We start from the raw sequence: 24,758 nt of genomic DNA, 5'->3' as shown, positions 1-24,758 counted from the left end.
CTATGAAAGTCTTCAAGACTTTCTATGAAAGTCTCCAAGACTTTCTATGAAAATCTCCATGACTTTCTATTAAAGTCACCATGACTTTCTATGAAAGTCTCCAAGACTTTATATGAAGGTCTCCAAGACTTTTTATGAAAGTCTCCAATACTTTCTATGAAAGTCTTCAAGACTTTCTATGAAAGTCTTCAAGACTTTCTATGAAAGTCTTCAAGACTTTCTATGAAAGTCTCGATGACTTTCTATTAAAGTCTTCATGACTTTCTATTAAAGTCTCCATGACTTTTAATGAAAGTCTCCAAGACTTTTTATGAAAGTCTCCAAGACTTTCTATGAAAGTCTCCAAGACTTACTATGAAAGTCTCCAAGACTTTCTATGAAAGTCTCCATGAAAGTCTCCATGACTTTCTATGAAAGTCTCCAAGACTTTCTATGACAGTCTCTTAGACTTTTTGGAAATTCCCCAAGATATTCTAAGAAAGTCGTGAGGGTTTTCTAGGAAAGACTCCAAGGCTTTCTTGGGAATGTCTTTAAGACTTCCTAAGAAAGTCTCCAAGACCATTTATGAAATTCTCCAAGACTTTCTATGGCAGTCCCTAAGACTTTTTTAGAAAGTCCCCAAGATATTCTAAGAAAGTCTTGAGCACTTTCTAGCAAAGATTCCAAAGCATTCTAGGGAAGTTTCCAAGGGTCTCTAAGAAAGTCTTCCGGAACTTTGCAAGGAAGTCGTCCACGACTTTTAGATTTTCTGGTAGAGTCACGAAAGCCAAGCTCATTGGAGAGACAAGCAAACTGTTAAGAAAGCCTCCCAGAATTTAGACGAATACTTTTTTTAAAAAGTCTCCAAGTCAAAGATTTCCTTCGAAAGTCTTCCAGACTTTTCAGTAAATTCTACTAGACTTTCTGTGAAAGTCTCCCAGACTGTCTAGAAAAGCCTCCCAAATTTTATAGAAAAGTCACCCAAATATTCTGGAAGTCACCCAAACTTTCTAAAAAGTCTACAAGACTTTCACAGAAAGTGTCCCAGACTTTCTAGGAAAGGCTTCCAGACTTTCTACGATAGTCTCCTAGACTTTCTAGAAAAGTCTGCCAGTTATTATGGGAAAGTCTCTCATACTAGAAAAAAACCATCTTAGGAAATTGAACCATACGTACCATCTCTAGAAAACCCATCTTAGAAAAGTCACCCACACTTTCTCCTTGGGAAAGTCTTCAAGTTTTATCAGAAAAGTCTCCAAAATCTTAGGCAAGTATTCAAAAATTGTTAAAAAAGTCTCCCAGACTTTCTAGGAAAGTCTACCAGACTTTTTTGGGGAGACTTCCAGTCTCAAAGATTTTATAGGAAATTCTAATAGAGTTTTAAGGAAAGACTCCCAGACTTTATCAGAAAGTGTCCTTGACTTTTTTGGGAAAGTTTTCAAAACTCTTTGGAAAGCCTCCAAGACTTTTAGTGAAAGATTGCAAGAATTTCTGGGAAAGTCTCCAAGACTTTTAACGGAAGTCTCTAGCAAATTTTAGGAAAGTCTCAAACACTTTTAGGAATGCTTCCAAGACTTTTTAGGAAAATATCCCAGGCCTTATAGGAAAATCTACCAGGCTTTCCAGGAAAGTCTACCAGATTTTCGAGGAAAATCTACAATAATTTCTTGGAAACCCTACAATACTTCATGGCAAAGCTTAAAAGACTCTATGGGAGAGTGTTTTAGACTTTTTACGAAAGCTTCCAAGCCTCCAGGACCATCTTGGAAAGTCTCCATAATTTTCGCAGAAAGCTTTCAGGATTTTATAGGAAAGACTATCTAAAAAAGCCTCGCAGACTTTCTAAGAAATTCTTCTAGACTATCAAAAAAGCCTCACAGCCTTTCTAAGAAATTCTCCTAGACTATCTAGGAAAGCCTCCAAAAGTTCCTAGGAAAGTCTCCCAGATTTTCTAGGATAGTGTCCCAGAATTTCTTGGAAAGTTTCCAAGTATTTCTAGGAAAGTCTTCAAGACTTTCTAAGAAAGTATCTCAGACTTCTCAGTAAAGTCTCTTAGACTTTCTAGGAAGGTCTTAAAGATTACCGAGGATAGTTTCTCAGATTTTCGAGGAAAGTGCTCAGATTTTCGAGGAATGTCCCTTGGATTTTCGAGGAAAGTTTCTCAGACTTTGTTGAGAAGTCTCTCAGTCTTTCTTGAAAAGTCTCCCAGTCTTTCTTGAGAAGTCTCTCAGTCTTTCTTGAAAAGTCTCTCAAGACTTTTTTGAGAAGTCTATCAGTCTTTCTTCAAAAGTCTCTACAACTTTCTATGGGTTGCCCAAAAAGTAATTGCGGATTTTTTAAAAGAAAGTGAATGCATTTTTAATAAAACTTAGAGTGAACTTTAATCAAATATACTTTTTTTACACTTTTTTTCTAAAGCAAGCTAAAAAAACAGCCGATAACTGACAGAAGAAAGAATGCAATTACAGAGTCACAAGCTGTGAAAAAATTTGTCAATGCCGACTATATGAAAAATCCGCAATTACTTTATGGGCAACCCAATAGAAAAGTTTTCGATACTCTCTAGAAAAGTTTTCCCTAGAATGTCTACTAGGAATGTTTCCAAGACATTCTGGGAAAGTCTATTATTCAGGTTTGGAATTGGGGGTTTATGCCGTTTGACATATTATCCGATATGGATGGATTTTTCCTCATGGTGTTTTGTAATGGCTTTTGACAACGCAAGCAAAACTTGCCTTAAATATGACCTGGAAAAACTTCCTAAGCAAGAACAATATATCCATGAATCAAAAATGGAATCTCTACATGGCAGTATGCAGATCAATCCAATCTTATGGTGCACAAGTATGGGGATTTGGCTGTTTCGATGAAGCTGATAAGTTGCAGCGGTTCTTTTTAAAAAAGGTACTAAAGTTGCCTGATTCTACACCCAACTACGCAATAACTTTAGAGACTGGAGTCGAAGAAGGCCACATTTATATGATGCAGATGCATTTGCATTATATCACTAGAACAAAATTTCAATACAAAAGGGAAAGGCTGCCTTACCAGTTAACCCAAAAAATAATACAAAAAAAACTATTTTGGGCACATCACTTAAACAATCTTTTAAGCCAGTATAACATACCCCACATTGATGAAAACTTTAGTCTGATTTCCTGGAATGCAATGGCAGCAAATTTAATTGAAGAAATGAGTTTACGCAACAAAAGTATTGCTATTCAAAGAGCACAGCAAAGTAGCACTAGACTATATAAATATTTGGACTACACGAGAAGTCATATGTACCTCAGTGGAAACTATACCAATGAAGAAATTGCATGGATATTTAAGGCCAGATGTGACCTAATATTTTTGAACGCTAACCACTTTGCCACACATACAAATGCCAACGACCAGTGTACGATATGTAACCTACAAGAAAGAGAAACGCTTCATCACTTTTTAGGTATTTGCCCAATATATCGACATTTAAGGAATGGTTTTTTCGGTAGATCTGCATTAAATGAGGACGCCATCATACGAATATTAGATGGAACAGACACCCAAGACTGGAAAAATCTTATCGGATATATAAAAGCGGCTCTACACTACCGTAAATTGATAACAACGGAGTTTGCCTAGACCTTTTTTAACTGAATAAGTTCATTATACTACAAATTTTAAAATGGATAACTCATAAATATCCGGCTGACGACACAAGTCATAGCCGATTAATCTTTATTATTTTTTGATTTTCTTCTTACACTCACTCAATTAATTTTTATAATCACTGTGAAATTATATAATGAGAAATGTAATAAATAAATAAAGATTGTACTACTACTACTACTACTAATGGCTTTTAAAATTCATGCTACGTATGGTTCAAATCGCTAAATTTTCAGACGTAGCTCCCATATCAAACAATCTCCCAATTTTATTCCATGAGCCGCTGGGGGGCTCAATAATGGAATTTCAAACAATGACTGCTGTTTTGACTTTCAATATCCCTGTCTGGTATGATTTATAATCTGATATAGCTAAAATATAAAACGATCTCTCAATTTGATTTATTTAGCACCTGGAGCTGAAATTTTGTTACAAAGACTTTTGTTAGGACTTCCAACAACACTGCCATCTATGATCCAAATCAATTTATAGTCTAGATGGCTCCCATATGAATCCATTTTCTGATTTGAATTCTTGAGCTTCGAAAGGGCGCAATTCTTGAACATTGTAGCTGAAATTTTGCACAACGAATTTAGTTATGAAATTTTTCTTTAACCAGATATAACCCCCATATAAACCCATCTCATGATTTGACTTTTTTAACACCTAGAGGGCGCAATCATTTTTTAACCTCGCAAATTGCAAATTTTGCCCATGAACATTCCACTAAGGAACAGGGGAAAACTTGTCTATGAGTACAGTCCGATTCAAGTTTAAGCTCAATGATAAGGGCCCTCCTTTTTATAGCCGAATCCGAAGGGCGTGCCGCAGTGCGACAGAGAAGTTTTACATGACATAGTACCTCACAAATGTTGCCAGCATTAGGAGGGGAAAATCACCGCTGAAAATTTTTTCTGATGATCTTGCCAGGATTCGAACCCAGGCTTTCAGCGTCATATGCGGACCTTAGCATGTCCGCCTATGACATGTTCAACCTTACTGGTTGAAATTTTCAAAATGACATCCGCTATAACTTCTACCGTATAAACCACTCTCCCGATTTGACTTCTTGGGCCTAATTATTCAGGTAAGGCCGAACTGACTGACTCTCCTATTCTTGTTGTTGGTTAGATTTATTATTAACTACGATTTTGGCACTGAAATAACTGATCCAAAAAAAAATTTATATGCAGCTGAAAATAATTATCTCTAGCACGAATTATAAACTACTGCTAAAATATTTATGTGTTGACCGTGTGTGCCAATCATATATGAATAAATAAATAAAAAAGCACATATAATATAGGGTTGCCCAAAAACTAATTGCGGATTTTTTTAAAGAAAGTAAATGCATTTTTAATAAAAATTAGAATGAACTTTAATCAAATATACTTTTTTTACACTTTTTTTCTAAAGCAAGCTAAAAGTAACAGCTGATAACTGACAGAAAAAAGAATGCAATTACAGAGTCACAAGCTGTGAAAAAATTTGTCAACGCCGAAAAATCCGCAATTACTTTTTGGGCAACCCAATAATATAGAATGAAAAATTTCCATAAAATATTTAAATAAGCTTTTCCCATTTAAATGAGTTTGAGTAAATAAAATGTTGTATTTAAATTATTAAAATATTAACAAAATAATCCCCTTGATGTTTTTATCCCCGTTCGCAGCATAAATGCCCAAATCATTGCCATAAAAATGATTAAAAATTTAATTTTTTTTTTTAATTTTTTAAACACACACACTCACCTTGGTGTTGTTAGGCAGGCGAAGGCTTTTATTGGTGTCTGAAACCTGCAACAATACAAATCAGAAAAAAGAGAGAATGGAAATTTTTTTCACCATTTAGGAAAAAAATGTTAAATTTTATTGTCATTGACACAAACTCTAAATACTCTAAAAATGTTATGGCGTATATTGATGTTTGTTGTTGTTGTTGTTTATTTATTTTAACAAATTCTACCAGCAAAAAAAAAATACTGTAAGTACTAAAACAAAAAACAAAAGTAAAACAGAAATTTCATAAATATTGAAATTGCTAAAATAAGAATTTTTTTTTTTGTTTTTTGCCCTCCACACAAAAAATACCACTCTAAGGCTACTTGACACCTCCTTGGCAGAGTGCTAACGAGTCACAGGAAACCCTTAAAGTGCCTTCCAGTTATGACAAATGCCCATGCCCAGGGTTGAGTCAAGGGCATTCCACAGAGGGGAAGGAAGGAAACAAGGCAAAAATGTAAATATGGGACAAAAGGAAACCTTAAAGCGTATGGATGTTTTATTTTGTATACTCATTATGCACACACATATACAGACACGCATTTACTTTCATACATACATACATCAGGCTTTTACGTAAATAAATACTTGTCCTTCAGTTTGTTTTTATTTTATTTTATGTTATGCCGTAATGTTTTGTGGTTTGTGCATTAAACGCCAACATTCCAAGCCAATTAAAGTTTATTTTACACACGATAAACCATTAAAGTAAACAGCTAAAAAAAAGTTTTCGCTTGAAAAGATAGGGCAGAAGACTGATTGTTAGGGTACCGAGCCCAGGGAATTTAGGGGGGAACAATAAAAATGTTATGCCAAATAAGTTTACAGTTTGGGGATTTTTTGTTTTTTTGGGACGGTATGCTTCATTGATTGCAAAGGTCGAAAGGGGAAGTAAGAGAGAGAGAGAGAGAGAGGAAGTGGGGTGAGACAGGGGTTTTAAGCCCAAACTTTTAAACGTAATTGTGGCATACAATCAGGCGTAACTGAAATTGGTACATCCTTTTTGTATAATTTTAGGCATATATTTAACTTAAAGATTTTGAAATGAAAAGGGACATACCTTAAATGTTTTTAAAGTTTGGTGTTAGTTTATGGGGAAAAATAAACTTTTTCCAAAAATTAAGGATATTGCCTACTTTTAGGATGTTCAAATAAATATGCACATTGGTTAAACCATTCTTAGTTAATTCTTTATTATTGCGGCATACAATTAGGATTAAAAAAAATATTAATATTGTGGCATACTTTTAGGCGAATTAAAAATTACAAATTATGGAATTTCAAACAATGACATCTGTTATGACTTTGATATAGATATATCAGATATAGTTTCCATATATACATATAGTTTCCATATATACTTAATTAATTTTTTATTATTGAGGCATACAATTAGGATTTAAAAAATTTGTAAATATTGTGGCATATGATATTTAGCATGATATGTTTCGTATGGCGTCTTAATACATATGCGAAATTTCATCTAAATCGGTTCAGATTTAGATATAGCTCTCACATATAACTTTCATCCGATTCGACCTATTAAGGCTGTAGAAGGCACAATTTTGGTCCGATCTTTACCAAATTTGGCACGAAGTGCTTTTTGTGGTGTCCCAATATGTGTGCTTTTTTGACGTCCTAGTATATGTGCAAAATTTCATCAGAATCGGATCAGATTTGTATATAGCTCCCAAATATATCTTTCATCCGATATGCACTTTTAAAGCTGTATAAGCCACAATTTTGGTCCTATCCTACAGAATTTTGCAGAATATGTTTTCTTTCACGTTCTATTCGATAATTCAATAGGTAGGTACAATCAAAGTCTGACTTAATTTGGATATAAGTGCTTTATATTAAAAGTATTACGTAGACTCGGTGGTGTAGGGTATTATACAGTCGGTTCCGCCCGATTTTTGCCTTTCTTTACTGGTTTTCTTTATATTTTATGACCATATGGCGAAGAAAGCTGGATTTAATGATTGTGCCCTCAAATAGCACCTGCTGTCAAAAGGAGTTGAATTATTTCCATAATTTTATTTGTTTTTATATAGAAGCCATCAAATGCAACAAGACATTAAAAGGGATTTAAGAAAATACACTCCTAAGAATTTAGAGAAATTTTTGTTTGAGCAAGCTAATTTTCCCCCAAAACATGACGGGAAAAATTGTTGTAACTGGTCTCATTCGTCCATTTTACGCCAATTCAAATTTTCTTACAATACCTCTTTCCTAACTCGAGCAAAATTTTTTCTAAGGCAGCACTATGGCAGCTATATCAAAACATGGACCGATATGGCCCATTTACAATCCCAACCGACCTACACAAATAAGAAGTATTTTTACAAAATTTCAAGTGGCTAGATTTACTCCATCGAAAGTAAGCGTGCTTTCGACAGACAGACGGACGGACGGACAGACGAACGGACGGACAGGCGGACGGACATGGCTACATCGACATAAAATGTCACGACGATCAAGAATATATACTTTATGGGGTATCAGACGAATATTTCGAGTAGTTACAAACAGAATGACGAAATTAGTATACCCCCATCCTATGGTGGAGGGCATAAAAAAATTTTAAGTTGGGAATTCCGTACTACTTTTAAAGTTGGTTCATGTCTGATATTGTGTCTCCACCTAAGTACCGGTATCTGTTGGACGCGAAAGCCGGGTAATGATAAAAGAAATGTTCCTAAGTCTCATCATCTTCCGTATGCTCTACACATGCTATCATTTGCCGCACCGATTTTACATAAGTGAGCTCGTAGTCCTATGTGTCCCGTTATGATACCAAAAGCTATACTGACCTATTCCTTGCTTCCTTTCAGTAATAGCCTCGTCTTCTCACGATCTGGATCCCCCCATAGGATTTTTGTCGTCCTACCGACCGTTTTGCTGTTCCACAATGTTGCATGCGCATTCGTCGCCCACTCCCTTAACTCGGACTGCGTCGACCCGAAAGGCTTCGGGTTAACCAAGTTTATTGACGGCAGTCCTCTGGCCTTCACCGCCAAACCGTCTGCCCTTTCATATCCCCTTACTACGTTATGGCACGGCACCCAAACGATGCCGATTTTCCCATCCTCAGAGAAGGCGTTAATCTCCTTCTTACACTGCAAGACTGTTCGCGACCTCACCGTCCTGGTTGTTATTGCCCTTATGGCAATTTTAGTGTCGGTAAAGATGTTCACACTCCACGTCCTCGCGTTACCACTACACCCTATCACACATTCCGTGATCCGATAAATGAATATCGATAATATTATGAATTATGTAATGTTACTAGCACCGGCTCACGACAACATTGTCACAGCCGTAAAATCTTTTTTCAGACTAATATTCACAAAATTTAGAAATGTAAAATAATGTAAATTGTATTAAGCTCTCGAATTTATCTGAATAAAGATACCTTACTTACTACTACTACTATATTGTGGCATACTTTTAGGTGAATTGAAAATTGCAAATTATGGAATTTCAAACAATGACTTCTGTTGTGACTTTGAACATCTTCGTCAGGTATGGTCTATATTCAGATATAGCTTCCATATAAACCGATCTCTTGATTTGATTTATTTAGCACCTAGAGGGAGCAATTCTTAACCGAATTTGCAGAAATTTTGTTACAAAGATTTTTGTTAGGACTTCCAACAACTCTGCCATCTATGAAATATTAAGAATATTGCCTACTTTTAGGATGTTCAAATAAATATGCACATTGGTTAAACAATTCTTAATTAATTTTATTACTGCGGCATACAATTAGGATTTTTTTTAAATATTGTGGCATAGTTTTAGGCGAATTGAAAATTGCAAATTATGGAATTTCAAACAATGACTTCTGTTATGACTTTGAACATCCCCGTCAGGTATGGTCTATATTCAGATATAGCTTCCATATAAACCGATCTCTCGATTTTAATTTATTTAGCACCTAGAGGGAGTAATTTTTAGCAGAATTGGCTGAAATTTTGTTACAACGAGTTTTGTTAGGACTTCCAACAACTCTGCAATCTATGAAATATTAAGAATATTGCCTACTTTTAGGATGTTCAAATAAATATGCACATTGGTTAAACAATTCTTAATTAATTTTTTATTATTGCGGCATACAATTAGGATTTAAAAAAAATTGATAAATACTGTGGCATCCTTTTAGGCGAATTGTAAATTGCAAATGTTTGCAACATAGGTCGAATTGAATTAAAGGCTCCATTACACGGCATGTAGTTGCCTTATGACAAGTCAAATTTAGCTCATGTTGAGTTGTACATGTCGTGTGACACAAACTAAACTAACATATGAAAATCACTTTTTAAAATAACGCAAGTAATTTTTTTCCTTCCTGACAAAAACATCAGCTATTTTTGTAATCAGTCGAATGAAAGCAACCCCAAATTATATTGTTTTTACAAATTTATGATTTAACCACTCGTTGTAGTGTGTGTTTTTATTTCGCTCCTCAAAGAAAAATAATATAGCCGTATTTTGGAATAAGTACTAACAATTACGAAAAAATTTTAAAGCCTTTTGGAGTAGGCTAGAAATGGACTTCAAAGACTCAACATCTGCGTAGCGTGTTGTCCTCCCCTCCTATAGGTGTGAGTGCCTTGGCATCTGTAATGCTTCAAGCGCACAACTAGTCGTCAGACTACTTAATGAGGAAGAGACGGAAAATCAGAGGGATGCACAGTTCGTCCTAGCCTTTAAGTAAAGGTGTTTCTGACTCATATTCAGATTGCGACGGTGTCAATGAAACAGTCATCGCAGCCGAATCGAGAGATGAGGGCATCGGGATGACGGCAGAAGTGAACAGTGGCTTTGCTAAGCTCACAAGCAGACCGAGAAAGCGATCCGGTGCACGACGAAGGAGACAGAAAGTGCAGACTGCTGGAAGGGAAAAAACTGACATGCCAAGCACTTCTACGGAAGATGGAAAAAGAATAAGATCTCCCGAAGAGCATAACACTGCTATAATGCTGAAGAAGAAAAAGAGCTCGCCGCTTTCAAGTACTGTGGGGAAATCAAGCCAGTCATCCCGCAACAGAGACTCCAGGCAGTGTCCTGCGGAGGTAGACATAGTCGAAACAGGAACGAAGGAAGCTCGCATGGCCCCTGAGTCTTCATGGAGGACTGTGGATTGGAAGATGGTCGCTGAGAATGGCAAGGAGTGGCAAGGAAGCACAACAGAGATGAGCTGATTTATGCAATCACCAATATCGGCTGTGCATCCGGTAGGATTCCACCAGATCATGGGTCCCAAGTGACCTACTTTTAGGCTGGCCAAATGTAAATGTTTATACATAAAATTCTGAATTATTGCATTACATTTATAATAGAAGGAAATGGTTAAAATTTAAAACTTTTGTTTAAAATTGTAAACTGTTTATGGAAAAAAATTAAATTTATCAAAATTTAAGAATACTGTCTAATTTTTGGCTGTTAACATAAATTAAAAATATTTTATTTTAAATGTTATAAATTCAAGCTCGGGGTCCGAATTAATAACAACTCGATTAAATAATTAAGGTCGAGTTAAAACTAATCAACATGTAAAAATATTTTAATGAACTTTTTATTTTTGCGGCACACAATGAGGGGGAAAAATATGTAAAATATTGTGGAATACTTTTAGGCGAATTAAAATTGTTTAGTTTTTGGTAACTAAGTTCCAAATAGATATCGTTAGAATAAAAAGTTATGAAATGAACTTGGGAAATTGCAATTTTAAATTGTCATAAAAAAAAAACAAAAAAATATAGTTTTGCTTGACTTTAAGAAAAAATACACCTTTTCAAAAATTATGGTTATTGCCTACTTTTAGGCTGTGGACATAAATATTTGTACATAAAATTCCGAAATGACTCATTTTTGCGACATTCAATAAGGATAAGGAAAAGCAATATACTTTTAATTCTTGAAAGTTTGGTGTTGGTTTTTATGAAAAAAAAAACTTTTTCAAAAATTGGGGATATTGTCTACTTTCAGGATGGTAAAATAAATTCACAATTTGGATGAAAACAGAATCCAATAAAATATTATGGCATACTTTAAGGCGAATTGAAAATTGGCTATTTGTATGTGACGTCGGTCGAAATGAATTTAGTTAGAATAAAAATTTTTAAAGGAAGTGAATACCAAATGTTAAACTTGAAATTTTTTATAAAAAAGACAAAATCAGATCAAAGTGTAGGGAGTCACCCCGCCCCCCAAAAACGCCCCAAATGGGCATATGACCCATCATGACTATGTGGGACTCGTATTGTTAGTTTGTTCCGTAGAATCAAAAACGGCTGAACAGATGTTCTTAAAATTGTCGCAGATTGTGTAGATTGGTCTGGAAGGAAACATAGGATACATAGTTTTTTTGATATCAGAATGGGGAGGACCCTCCCCCTTATGCCAAAAACAACACCCAAAATCAAAAGTGGACCGATTGAGACAATATTGGTATCAAATGAAAGGTATTAGAGAGTGGAATACGAATATGGTATTCAAAGTTGAATGTAAGTATCCAGCGGGCCGCCCCAAACCCAAAAAGATATATTGGAGATAAATGTCAATATGGCATTCAAATGAAAGGTAATCGGAAGAAGATTACGTATCAGACATTCAAAATTAGATTAAAGTATAGGGGGTCAAACCGCCCCCTGCCCCCCCCCAAAAAAAAATGTACCAAATTGGCATATGACCCATCATGACTATGTGAGACTCGGTTTGTTTGTTCAGTATAGACTTAAAAACGGCAGAACCGATTTTCTTGAAATGTTCGCATATTGTGAGGTTGGTCCGGACGGAAACATAGGCTATATAATTTTTCGGCATCAGAAGGGGGACGGACCCTCCCCCTTATGCCAAAAACACCACCCGAAATCAAAAGTGGACCGACCAAGACAATATGGGTATGAAATTAAAGGTATTGGAGAGTAGAATACGAATACGGTATTAAAAATTGAATCTCAGTACTCATCGGGCCGCCCCAACCCCAAAACCCTTCAAATAGACATATTGGACGTTAATGTCAATATGACATTCAAATGAAAGGTATTCGGAAGTAGATTACGAGTCTATCACACAAAACTAGATCGAAGTATAGGGGGTCACCCCATCCCCCAAAAACGCTCCAAATGGGCAAATGACCCATCAAGACTATGTGGGACTCGGTTTGTTTGTTTGTTTCGTAGAATCAAAAAAAGGCTGAACAGATGTTCATAAAACTTTCACAGATTGTGTAGGTTGGCCTGGAAGGAAACATAGACTACATAATTTTTTTGATATCAGCATGGGGGCGCACCCTCCCCCTTATGCCAAAAAACACCACCCAAAATCAAAAGTGGACCGATTGAGGCAATATGGGCATGAAATGAAAGGTCTAGGAGAGTAGAATACGAATATGGTATTAAATGTTGAATCTAAGTACCCAGCGGGCCCCTCCAACCCCAAAACTCCTCAAACAGACATATTGGACGTAAATGTCAATATGGCATTCAAAAGAAAGGTATTCGGAAGTAGATTACGAATCTGACATACAAAATTAGATCGAAGTATAGGGGGTCGCCCCATTTCCCAAAAACGCTCCAAATGGGCATATGACCCATCAAGACTATGTGGGACTCGGTTTGTTTGTTTGTTCCGTAGAATTAAAAACGGTTGAAAAAATTTTCTTAAAATTTTCACAGATTGTGTAGGTTGGTAGGATATGATAGGATAATAAACAATTTCAATATTTATGTTTTACTTAGCGCAATAACATTTTTAATATCTTTCAACCAAACTGACAACCAACAAAAAAACTATGTTTAATAATTAATTTTTTAACAATAATTTACAGCTAATTATGTATGTATATTCAACAAGACATTGTAGAAAATAATAAAACAAGTGTTTTTTTTTTTGTGTTACTTGTTTCCCGCTTCCATAATTAATTGTGACAAAATTTATTACAAACAATACAGTTAAATGTGCGAAAAATGGAGTACAAAAATTCAACTATAACTGTTTGGGTTCAAACTAAGGGTTTTGCCTTCCGAAATAAAACATAGGAAGTTTTATGTTTAAAATTCAAATGTGGTGGTGATTGTTTATTGTGATGTTCTTTTCTATGTTATTTAAATTCATTAGTTATAAGTAGATCGTAGTGTTTAAGTAGCAAATATTTAGGTTTAGATAGCACAATTCATAGATTTAAGTAGCAGTAGTAAGTAGATTAAAATTTAAATTATGAGTATAGTTGATTGTAGTAGGTAGACATTGTATTTAACAGGTGGGGGGTTTGCAATATTAGAATTAGTTGGTGTTGTATGTTGTGTCCCGCACTTATGGTTGTTGTGATGTTGCAATTGTGGGTCGAGTGTAGATTTGGTTTTTGAGTCGGTTGTTATTGTGTCACTTTGTATCTAAAATGTTAAATATATTAGTTCACTGTTTCAAAGTTTATTGTTGCAATGTTCACTCTAGTTATATATGTTTGTATGTATGTTCACTTTTTACTTTTCACTTCACTTGGGTTTTCACTTTGAGGGGGAGAGAATACGATGCGCGGGTTTGAGATTTAAAACGAGACTGATCTTTTTCTGGTTGTTGCTTGTCACTTGGACCCCGCGAAAACGGTCAACTTTCCAAGCTACAAGCAACAATTCCAGGTAAACAAATATGAAGTCAAGGCGGAATCAGCGATTAAGAACTTACTTCAATGTACCGTTATGCACAGTGGGTCATGTGCATACGTGAACGCATGTCTGCACATGGGTGCACATGACTTCATGTTCAAACGTACTTTGAACATTCTCCCCCTCCAAGTGACGAAGTGACATCTTACCTTTTTAATCCTGGTTTCTTGCCTGTGAGGTGACTGGGCCGACGAACACGTATCCCCAATCTGTCTCCTGGGCGAAGACGGCTCCCAATCCGGGTTGTACAACACCACTCCTCCGGAGGTGGGCGTAGGCATCGGCCCCTACCTCTACATCGATTGGTTCGTTGCCTCTAGGGTCAGCATCTGCCAAAGAAAGGGATCTTAGGCTGCTTGTGGGGTCGGGAATGATGGGATCTGAATAGGGTCGTCGCGGCAAATCCCGGGTCACCACTGCCCGGATGGTATACATGGTCCTCCTCTGAGATGTCGGGTTCTGCCGGGGTCAAAAGGGAAGAGCCTATAAGGAAGTGAGCTGGGGTCAAGGGTGCTAAATCGTTAGGGTCTTCAGAAGCTGGACTAAGGGGTCGTGAATTGAGGCAGGCCTCGATACGTGCCAATATGGTTGACAGTTCTTCGAACGTGAAGTTCATTTTGGGCATAGACTTCTTAAGGTGTATCTTGAATGATTTAACTCCTGCCTCCCACAATCCCCCCATATGGGGAGCTCCTGGAGGAATAAATTTCCACTCTAAATTCTGATGAGCATGTTGCTGAATGGCGCTGCTCTGTAAACTTTTCATAAACTCTTTCTGATCTTTCTTGAGCATTTCTGCTGCGCCTATAAAATTCTTTCCATTGTCGGAATATATCTTTTCTGGGCACCCTCTCCTTCCTATGAAACGAGCTAATGCCGCCAGAAATGATTGAGTCGATAAATCACTTGTTGCTTCTAAGTGGATGGCTTTTGTCGCAAAACAAACAAATATGCAGATATAACCCTTGGTTATTAAACACGCTCGTGCTGTTAAGCTTTTGATTCCGAAGGGTCCTGCAAAATCTACCCCTGTATTCGTAAAGGGTCTGGATAAAGTAGTACGCTCGGGTGGAAGAGATGACATAATTTGGGTCTGAGTCTTTAATCGATATAGGGTACAAACTCTGCAACTGTGTATAACTTTCTTGATCAACTGTTTCAATCTGAATATCCAAAACTCCGTACGGATGAGCCGGGTCATAAGTTGATTGCCTCCGTGCATTGAGACTTTATGAACAAATTCCACTAGAAGGAGTGCAAATCGCGAATCATATGGGATTAAGATTGGATGACGTTCGCTGTACGTCAAAGCTGGCGATTGAACTAAACGACCATTGGATCTAATTACTCCTTTTCTATCTATGAAGGGGTTGAATGGTAAAAGACTACTTCTAGGTGAAAGCCTTTTCTTTTGGGTCAAAGAACTGTATTCCTCAACGAAGTAATGTTTCTGAGTTGCCACTATAAGACGCATCTTTGTGTCTATGAGCTCTGGGCTGGTTATTTCTTGCGATGAAATTTTAAGTGAGGATCTAGTTGAACCTGTGTTACGCCAGAACCTAACTGCGTAAGACAAAACACGATATGCTCTAGCTAAAGACGAAAATCGAGTCAAAGGGTCATCAAAAGTGCCTGTTGCGAATACTTTAACTTGTTTTGCTTCAAGATTAGTGTCTGTATTAACTCGGTCTTGCGGCCACTGATCATGCGGCAATTTGAGCCACTGGGGTCCCGTCCACCATAAATTATGAGCTATTAAGTCGTCAGGAGAACAGCCACGACTTGCTACATCTGCAGGATTATATTCTGAGTCAACATGTTTCCAATTCTCACCGCCGACGTTCTCTAATATCTCTGAAACCCTGTTACCAACGAAAGCGCTCCATGAGCATGGTGGCTTTTGTAGCCAGGCTAGAACGATTGTAGAGTCGGTCCAGAAATGGGTCGTAAACTTTGATAATTGAAGCTTAGGCACAATGGCATTTGTTAACTTTGACAACATAACTGCACCGCATAATTCTAACCTTGGCAGAGAGATTTTCTTAACTGGGGCTACTCGGGTCTTGGCTGCTAGAAGAAAAGTGTCTACAGTTTTATCGATGTGTTCAACGCGTATATAAATTGTGGCTGCATATGCGCTTTCTGACGCGTCGCAGAATCCATGTATTTCCACAATACTAGCAGGTGTAAACCGAACCCATCTTGGTATCGATACAGTGTCTATAGAATGGCTACCTCTCACAAAGTTATTCCAGTTCATTTGAGTCACTGGCTTCAACGAGTCGTCCCATTCTACCTTATCTAGCCAAACCTGTTGCATGATTAACTTGGCTACAACTATTACTGGCGCTAACCATCCACATGGGTCGAAAAACTTTGCTATCGTTGATAATACTTCTCGCTTGGTGCTCATTTGCTTTTCTTCAACTGTAGGGGCCGTAAAAGTGAAATTATCACCTGATATATTCCAACGAATTCCTAGGGTCTTTGTCGAAGAAGCTTCGGAAATATTTAACCAATCTATTGGAAGAAGCATGTCTTCATTTAAATCCTTTAACAAACGTGTGTCATTTGACGCCCATTTTCTTAGCTCGAAACCAGCTGATTCTAATGCGGAGGCTAATTCCTTCCTAGCTGCTGTAGCTTCTTCTATGGAGTGTCCGCCCGCTAATACATCATCGACATATAAATTTTCTTTAATAATTCTTGATCCTAACGGATGAGAATCTTTCACGTCTTCTGCTAACTGGAGAAGGGTCCTAATCGCTAAAAATGGGGCGCAATTTATGCCGAAGGTAACAGTTAAGAGTTCGTAATCCTCAATTGGGTGGTTTTCTGATTTACGAAAGAGAATTCTTTGAAAAGCTGTTTGATTGGGGTCTACTAAGATCTGACGATACATTTTTGTCACGTCTGCATTGAAGACGTACTTAAAAAATCTCCATTTCAACACTTGTAGCACAAGGTCTTGCTGAAGTATGGGTCCTGTATGTAAGATATCGTTAAGACTTTTCTTGTTTGATGTTGGGCTAGATGCGTTAAAAACCACTCTAAGTTTTGTGGTAACCCTATCTGGTTTGATAACTGCATGGTGAGGTAAGTAGTAGTGAGGGGTCTTGTATACGCTGTTTGGGTCTACCTTCCTCATGTGTCCTAATTCCAAATACTCTAATATGGCTGCATCATAATGTGCTTTAATATCCGGGGTCTTAGACAACTTTTTCTCCATTCTATGAAACTGTGCCAATGCGATGTTCCTAGATGAACCGATCTCTGAACAGCTTTTAAAAGGTAAAGTTACGATATATCTCCCCGCCTCATTACGTCGTGTTGTATTTTTGTAATTATTTTCGCAATAAATATCTTCTGCTGACCTCAAAACCTTTTTTGGGGTCTCTTCCACCTCCCAAAAGCGAGTGATTATCCTTTCTAATGATGATGCACTATAAAGTGTGATTTGTCTGTCGGATTTAGGGTCTTCCGTAATGGGTCCTCCTATGATCCACCCAAAAACGGTGTCCTGCGCTAAAAGTGATCCACAGGATTTCATAGTACCGCCTTTTGTGTATATAAGGGGTCCAATATCTAATCCGATTAACATGTCCACGGGTCGACTTTCAAAGAATCGAGGGTCCGCGAGACTAAGGTGTGCAAAATCTCCAAATTGATTTTGCCTTAAATTGTGTGTTGGTAAATGAGAAGGTAGGGTCTTTAAGACTGGTGCCCAAACCTCCAGCTCAAAACTAGGATTTACTCGTGAGCAAAGATTGAAGACGCAAGCTTTTGTCGATGTTTCAGAAACTGCGTCGCTTAAACCTGTGACGTGAATTAAATTCTTAACTGTTGGAAGTTGTAGTTTGTTTCTAATTTTCTCTGAAATGAAAGTTGATTGTGACCCAGGATCGATGATTGCCCTGGCATCATATCTATGTCCTCTAGATTTGATTTGAACTATTGCTGTGAACAAAAGTGTCTCTTTGGGTTGCGGAGTGGGTCTGATTTCCTGAAGTGTCAAAGTCGTTGAACAAGGTGCTTCTAAACAAGGTGTGGACTGTATATTTGGCGATACCGATGGTTGTACTAGGGTGGTTGAAGCGGCAGCACTGGTACTAGGGCGTGCGTATTCGCTAACCGGTTGAGCTAGGGTGGTAGGATCAGTAGCACTGGTGCTAGGTCGTGCTTCCTGTCTACCGGGTTGAACTAAAGTGTTGAGAGCGGCAGCACTGGTGCTAGGTCGTGCTCCGCCTCGTTGGTGTGTGCCTGTTGTAGGGTACTGGCTCTGGTTGCCTTTATGTATCAAACTGTGGTGTCGTTGACTACATTCCCTACAACTAAAACGACTTTTACACTCCCTGACTCCATGATCCGAAGAAAGGCAGTTATAGCAAAGATGACCTGTCTTAACAATGTTTATTCGATCGTTGATCGACCTTTCTAGAAATTGAGGACATTCTCGCAAAGAATGATTGGATTTACAAAGTTGACAAACCGGTTTGTTATTCTGAGCATTATAGTGTGATTGTGTGTTGTTGCTGGGTCTTGAGCCCGTGTTCTTGAAATTGGGATTTACATTTGTTTGAAAACTATTAACTCGCTTTTCCCGCTTATCGTACTCCGATCTGGGTTGATTATATCTCGAATATTGTGGCTTGATATTGCCGACTGATTCTAGGGTCTTGAATTTATGGGTCAAAAATACATCTAGTTGATTCCACGATGGAAGAGACGAACAATCTGCTAGGCTGCTTTCGAATTCTTCTAAAAATATTCTTGGTAGTTTGGTTGACACAAGATAAACTAAGATTGGGTCCCATCCCCCCGTTTCTACTTCAAGGGTCTGTAAAGTTTGGGTACAACTACCTATAGTGCGCTGTAATTTCTGGATTGTTGATGCGCTATCAACGGAAACCGAAGGTAAATTAAAAAGAGCTCGCAATTGCTCATTTACCTGCATGCGTTTATTTTCGTACCTATGAACGAGATTTCTCCACGCTATGTCGAAACCCCCATGGGTCAGTGGAACATTGGAAATTATTTCGCGGGCTTCTCCTGCTGTTTTTTGGGTCAAGTGAAACAACTTCTCGACTTTACTTAATTTTGAATTGTTAATGTAAATTGCTGAAAATAAGTCCCTAAAGGTGGGCCATTCGCGATATCCCCCTTTAAAAACATCTGTGTCACAGGGCGGCAATCTTAGAGCTGGTGAAAAATCATTATTGTCTCGCTGTTGGGTCATCGATATTCTCTCCTGTTTTTCTTGATCTTGTTGCTCGTTAAGGGCCAAAATTTCTCCGTTAAGAGAGCTTAAACACCGTTTATAAGTTTCTAGTGCCTGTTTGTAATTATTTCGAAGTTTAGTTTTATCTATAGGTGTCTCATCCTTTTCCGGAATGCGGTCCCTACAATCTAAGTATGCCTTCTTGATTTGATCCCATAAAGAATTGAGTTCTACCCGCGTGATTTCTAACGAATGTATATTATCATCTGACTTAGCCGCGGAGTAAACGCTTTCAAAATCTACTAAATCATTCACACAGTTTACAAATTTTTCGCGTAAATTCTTATCCATTTTGTAATTGGCTTGTATATGTTTTAAATAGGTTCAAAAACTATAAAACCACGGAAAAATCTACAACAAAATGTCCAAAAAAACTGGTTATTTGTAGAAATCAAATCTATTTCTAAAAAACCTAATGCGAAGAAAAAAATGTGTGTCTTGATGATGGGTCAAATATCTAAGGGTCAAACCTGAAACTTTTTACAAAATTCGTAATAAATGTTTTATCTGGGTCACTAGAAAAAAAAACAGGTTAATATTTCTGATGATATCGATTATACAATAGCCGCAAAAAATTGTAAGAAAAATTTTCCTTTCAAATCGCAATACACCAGCAATTTAATTCCGCTCGAATTAAAGTTGCAAAAAAAAAATTTATTTTTCTCCAAAAAAAATTAAACTTTCACTTTTCAAAATTTGGCATACAGAACTAGATGATTCTTTACAATAATACTGCTTTGACTCGTTGGGTCAATTTGCTTTCTGTATAAAAAACAACAAAGGATTGCACAAACAACCACAGTCCTTTCCGACCGTTTCCACTTAAATTTGTGCAATAGAATGAAGTTTTAAAATTTCGAAGACAAATGAGGCCAGCACGCAATATTATTTTCGTTATTTCTCACACAAAAACAATTCTTGATAAAAAAAAACTTCTTCTTTTCTAAAAGCACTTCGATTTTTCTTAGACACTTTTCCTTTTCTTTATAAAAAATTTCAACAAAAAATCTCGTGGATGTCTGTCCCGAAAATCCTACACACTGCCTTGAAAGTAGGGTCTGCTATATTGGGTCAAATTCACTTGGATCAAATTAATTTGGGTCAAAATTAATCAGACAACCGAATTAGCGATTCATAATCAGAAAACGATCAAAAACAATATTAAAGTACGCTGGGTAAATGTATGAACTTTTCCTTTTTTGAAAAAAAAGGTTATGTATGACGTAATACCCAAGCGCACTTTAATAGAAAAACAAAATGGTACTCACTTTGAAGCTTCTTTTTTGATGTGTGTGTATGTGTGTGTGTGTGTAGGTGGGCGCTTGGCTTGGGTCCAGAATTGTGTGTTGGCGCCTTTTGCAATTTTTGTAGCTTTGTGTCGTTAGAGTCTTGGATTTTGTTGTTTTAGTGTTTTTGATTTGATGAAGTTTTGGGAATTTAACCGTTGTAGCGGGTTTTTCCGTTTTTATCCCAGAGCGTAGATTTTTTGTTTTTGTGTTTTTACACGGAACGCACGAATTTGATTTTGTTGGGGTTTTTTGAAAATGCACAATATTTTATGTTTGATAGAAAAAGAAAGAATTAGTTTGGGATAAAATTTACAAATTTATCGAGCAACCCATAATTCTGTTTTAACACTCTAATTTGTTTTTTAAGTTAAAATACTGAAAAATTTATGATTTTTAGAGAAAAAAATTTTTCAAAATATGTAGAAAAAAATTAACATAAATTTTGGGTTGGACGATAAATTGTTAAATTTTTCAATTTTTTAGCTCTTTTTTTTCATTTTAACACAAAGAAACTTCTTTCAACAATTTAAAATTTTTTGATTTTTTATAATTTTTGAAATTCCACTTTTTTCCACTTCTGTTCCACTGTGCGGGTCACTTTACGTTTTTTGGGTCACTGTAACACTTTTCTAATGGTTTATAACAAAATTTAATTAATTTTTGCAAATTACAAATTTAATTTAATTATTTTTATTTTCTTCGGGTCACCCTGTTGATTTAATTATCTTTTATTTTGTATGAGTCTTCTTGTCCTTTGCAACTGTGTTATTCTTTTTTTTGTTTATTTCTTTTTGATACCGCTTTGGTTGGATTATTTTATCAAGAAATTAATAAAATAAATCCAGAAAACAAATTATGGGTTTCCGAAGCCGCTTAATAAATAAAAAAATTATTTTTTTTTGTGTTGCTTTTAATAACTATGGCCAAATTCCTTTTATATGTGTTTTGTGACTTGTTTTATGTTGGCCGTCCGTCCATACGTGTCTGTATGTACGGTTGTGTGTAACCAACCCTTTTTTCGCACTTTTCTCTATTACTTTTGCTTTTAATTGGTGGGTCACTGCACTTTTGTTGTTGCGAATTTTTTGTGTTTCGGTCACTGGGTCTTTTGAAATGAAAATGAATTATTTTTGGGCAGAAAACAGAAAATTTTTTTTTGATTTTTGGTTTTTTAATTATTTAAAAAAACCACTTATCCGGTTCGAAGGACCAAATGTTTGGGGTCAAACTAAGGGTTTTGCCTTCCGAAATAAAACATAGGAAGTTTTATGTTTAAAATTCAAATGTGGTGGTGATTGTTTATTGTGATGTTCTTTTCTATGTTATTTAAATTCATTAGTTATAAGTAGATCGTAGTGTTTAAGTAGCAAATATTTAGGTTTAGATAGCACAATTCATAGATTTAAGTAGCAGTAGTAAGTAGATTAAAATTTAAATTATGAGTATAGTTGATTGTAGTAGGTAGACATTGTATTTAACAGGTGGGGGGTTTGCAATATTAGAATTAGTTGGTGTTGTATGTTGTGTCCCGCACTTATGGTTGTTGTGATGTTGCAATTGTGGGTCGAGTGTAGATTTGGTTTTTGAGTCGGTTGTTATTGTGTCACTTTGTATCTAAAATGTTAAATATATTAGTTCACTGTTTCAAAGTTTATTGTTGCAATGTTCACTCTAGTTATATATGTTTGTATGTATGTTCACTTTTTACTTTTCACTTCACTTGGGTTTTCACTTTGAGGGGGAGAGAATACGATGCGCGGGTTTGAGATTTAAAACGAGACTGATCTTTTTCTGGTTGTTGCTTGTCACTTGGACCCCGCGAAAACGGTCAACTTTCCAAGCTACAAGCAACAATTCCAGGTAAACAAATATGAAGTCAAGGCGGAATCAGCGATTAAGAACTTACTTCAATGTACCGTTATGCACAGTGGGTCATGTGCATACGTGAACGCATGTCTGCACATGGGTGCACATGACTTCATGTTCAAACGTACTTTGAGGGTTTTCACTTTGAGGGGGAGAGAATACGATGCGCGGGTTTGAGATTTAAAACGAGCGCGGGTTTGAGATTTAAAACAACAACAATCATACCAACAACAACTCTATTTTATAAATTTTTTTCATATTTTTGTTTTTAATTTAATTTACAACAACATCGAACACAAGAGGGAATAAAGCCAACGACAATGTCCACAAACCAATGATGAGAATGAGAAAAATATCTATGTGGTATGTTAAGTTTTGTAGAGGGTGGGCAATGATGTTTTGGTAATGATTTAAAGGCTAAGGGGACTAAGGCAAACCATGGGGATACTCGTAGGTGAGTCAATGGGGGAAATAATTTAAGAGCTTCATAAAACTGAGGAATTGATTTTCTAACTTAAGTTATTTTAGTTTTATTTTTATAAGATAAGGTGATTGACTTCTTTGTTTTTTCGAACAAAAGAAATATGTTATCTTTAAACTTAAAGCAAATTATGATAAAACATTTTTAATTTTAATAAAAAATCTCATTGTTATTTTCTTTTTAATTGTGAGGTAAGCCGTTTGCGTACTGTAGCCATACAAATTTAACTAAGTATAGCTAAATTATTTTCGAAAGATCAACATCCTTGACTTGGCCAAGAAAATTTTAAATTTGTTATACCCCCCACCATAGGAAGGGAGTATATTAAGGCTAGTCATTCCGTTTGTAACACCTCGAAATATTGATATGCGACCCCATAAAGTATATATATTCTGGATCGTCTCGACATTTTGATTCGATTTAGCCATGCCCGTCCGTCCGTCTATAGAAATCACGATAGAGGTCGAACACATAAAGCTAGCCTCTTGAAATTTTGCACAGATACTTAATATCGATGACGTCGTTGGAGATTGCAAGTGAGCCATATCGGTTCAAATTAGGTTATAGCTCCCATATAAACCGATCTCCCGATTTGACTTCTTCCCGATTTGACTTCTTTTTCTCTCCCGATTTGACTTCTTTTTTCTTGTCCCTGGAAGCAGCAATTTTTGTCCGATTTGGTTGAAATTTTGCACATAGTGTCCTGTTATGATTTCCAATAACTGTGTCAAGTACGGTCAAAATCGGTCAAGAAACTGATATAGCTCCCATATTAACCGATCTCCCGATTTGACCTCTTGAGCCCTTGGAAGTCGCAATTTTTGTCCGATTTTGTTGAAATTTTGCACATAGTGTTCTAAATTATTAAAACTATATTCAGGTTTTAATGGATGTTCCCTAAAGTTTTGATTATTTTTGAGGAGTATAAAAACAAATGCCTATTTCGCCCTAGGAAGCACAGGTTAACAGATGCAAGCAATTAAAAGTTTTCATGGTAAAATTGAGATTTTTGATAGATTTCCATAAAATTTTGAATATTTTGATGGATTAACAAATTAAAGACCATTTCTTTCCAGTATGCATAATTTAGGAGATAAAAATTACAAACTTTTTGATAAAAGAAATTTTTTTTAAAAAAAATTTTGAAAATTTTTGATTATTTTTCAAAATTTTTTTTAAAAAAATTTTCAAAATTTTTTTAAAAAAAATTTTGAAAATTTTTTTAAAAAAAATTTTGAAAAATTTTTTGGAAAAAATTTATGAAAATTTTTTTGGAAAAAATTTATGAATATTTTATTGAAGAAAATCTACGAATTTTTTCTTGAAAAAAATTTATGAAAATTTTGAAAATTAAGAAAATTTTATTGAAGAAAATCTACAATTTTTTTTTTTTTTGAAAAATTATATGAAAATTTTTTTGAAAAAATTTATGAAAATTTTTTTGAAAAAAAATTATGAGAATTTTTTGGAAAAAATTTATGAAAATTATTAAAAAAAAGAAAATATTATGAAAATTTAAAAAAAATAAATTCTGAAAATTTTTTGAAAAAATTTAAGAAAATTTAAAAAAACAATTATGAAAATTTGAAAAAAAAAAATTCTGAAAATTGTTTGAAAAAATTTATGAAAACTTTTAAAAAAAAGTTTTAAAAAAATATTTTGAAAAAAAAATTTTAAAAAATTTATGAACATTTTATTGAAGAAAATCTACGAATTTTTTTTTGAAAAAAAATTATGAAAATTTTTTTGAAAAAAAAA

The 24,758-nt window shown here is 35.7% G+C and overlaps 2 protein-coding genes across 3 annotated transcripts in view; both read right to left on the bottom strand.

The window, feature by feature from the left end:
- LOC106090706 (uncharacterized) overlaps positions 1-24,758 on the bottom strand; it is a 533,792-nt gene that overhangs the window by 173,105 nt on the left and 335,929 nt on the right. The window contains exon 3 of one of the 2 annotated variants that reach the window (XM_013256991.2): positions 5,382-5,426. The exons of the other annotated variant lie outside the window; for it this stretch is intronic. Within the exon in view, the coding sequence (XP_013112445.1) occupies positions 5,382-5,426 (45 nt within the window). The remainder of the gene's footprint in view (positions 1-5,381; positions 5,427-24,758) is intronic. 2 annotated transcript variants of the gene reach the window in all.
- LOC131995074 (uncharacterized) lies at positions 13,573-14,525 on the bottom strand. The gene is made up of 2 exons (XM_059362851.1): positions 14,236-14,525; positions 13,573-13,813 (listed from the first exon to the last, which is right to left on the bottom strand). Exons 1-2 carry the CDS (start codon positions 14,365-14,367, stop codon positions 13,631-13,633), a joined length of 315 nt encoding a protein of 104 aa, XP_059218834.1. The 5' UTR covers positions 14,368-14,525; the 3' UTR covers positions 13,573-13,630.

Source organism: Stomoxys calcitrans, chromosome 2 (assembly GCF_963082655.1).
Source record: "Stomoxys calcitrans chromosome 2, idStoCalc2.1, whole genome shotgun sequence".
Lineage (NCBI taxonomy): Eukaryota > Metazoa > Arthropoda > Insecta > Diptera > Muscidae > Stomoxys > Stomoxys calcitrans.
The sequence above is the reverse complement of the archived record's forward strand: the minus strand, read 5'-3'. Positions and strand labels throughout refer to the sequence as shown.

Excerpts from the sequence above, each read along its gene's own strand:
- LOC131995074 (XM_059362851.1), bottom strand. The coding sequence starts at position 14,367 with ATGCCTACGCCCACCTCCGGAGGAGTGGTGTTGTACAACCCGGATTGG. Across the intron at positions 13,814-14,235 it reads AAGAAACCAGGATTAAAAAG|ATACAAAGTGACACAATAAC; the intron begins GTAAGATGTCAC and ends TTAACATTTTAG.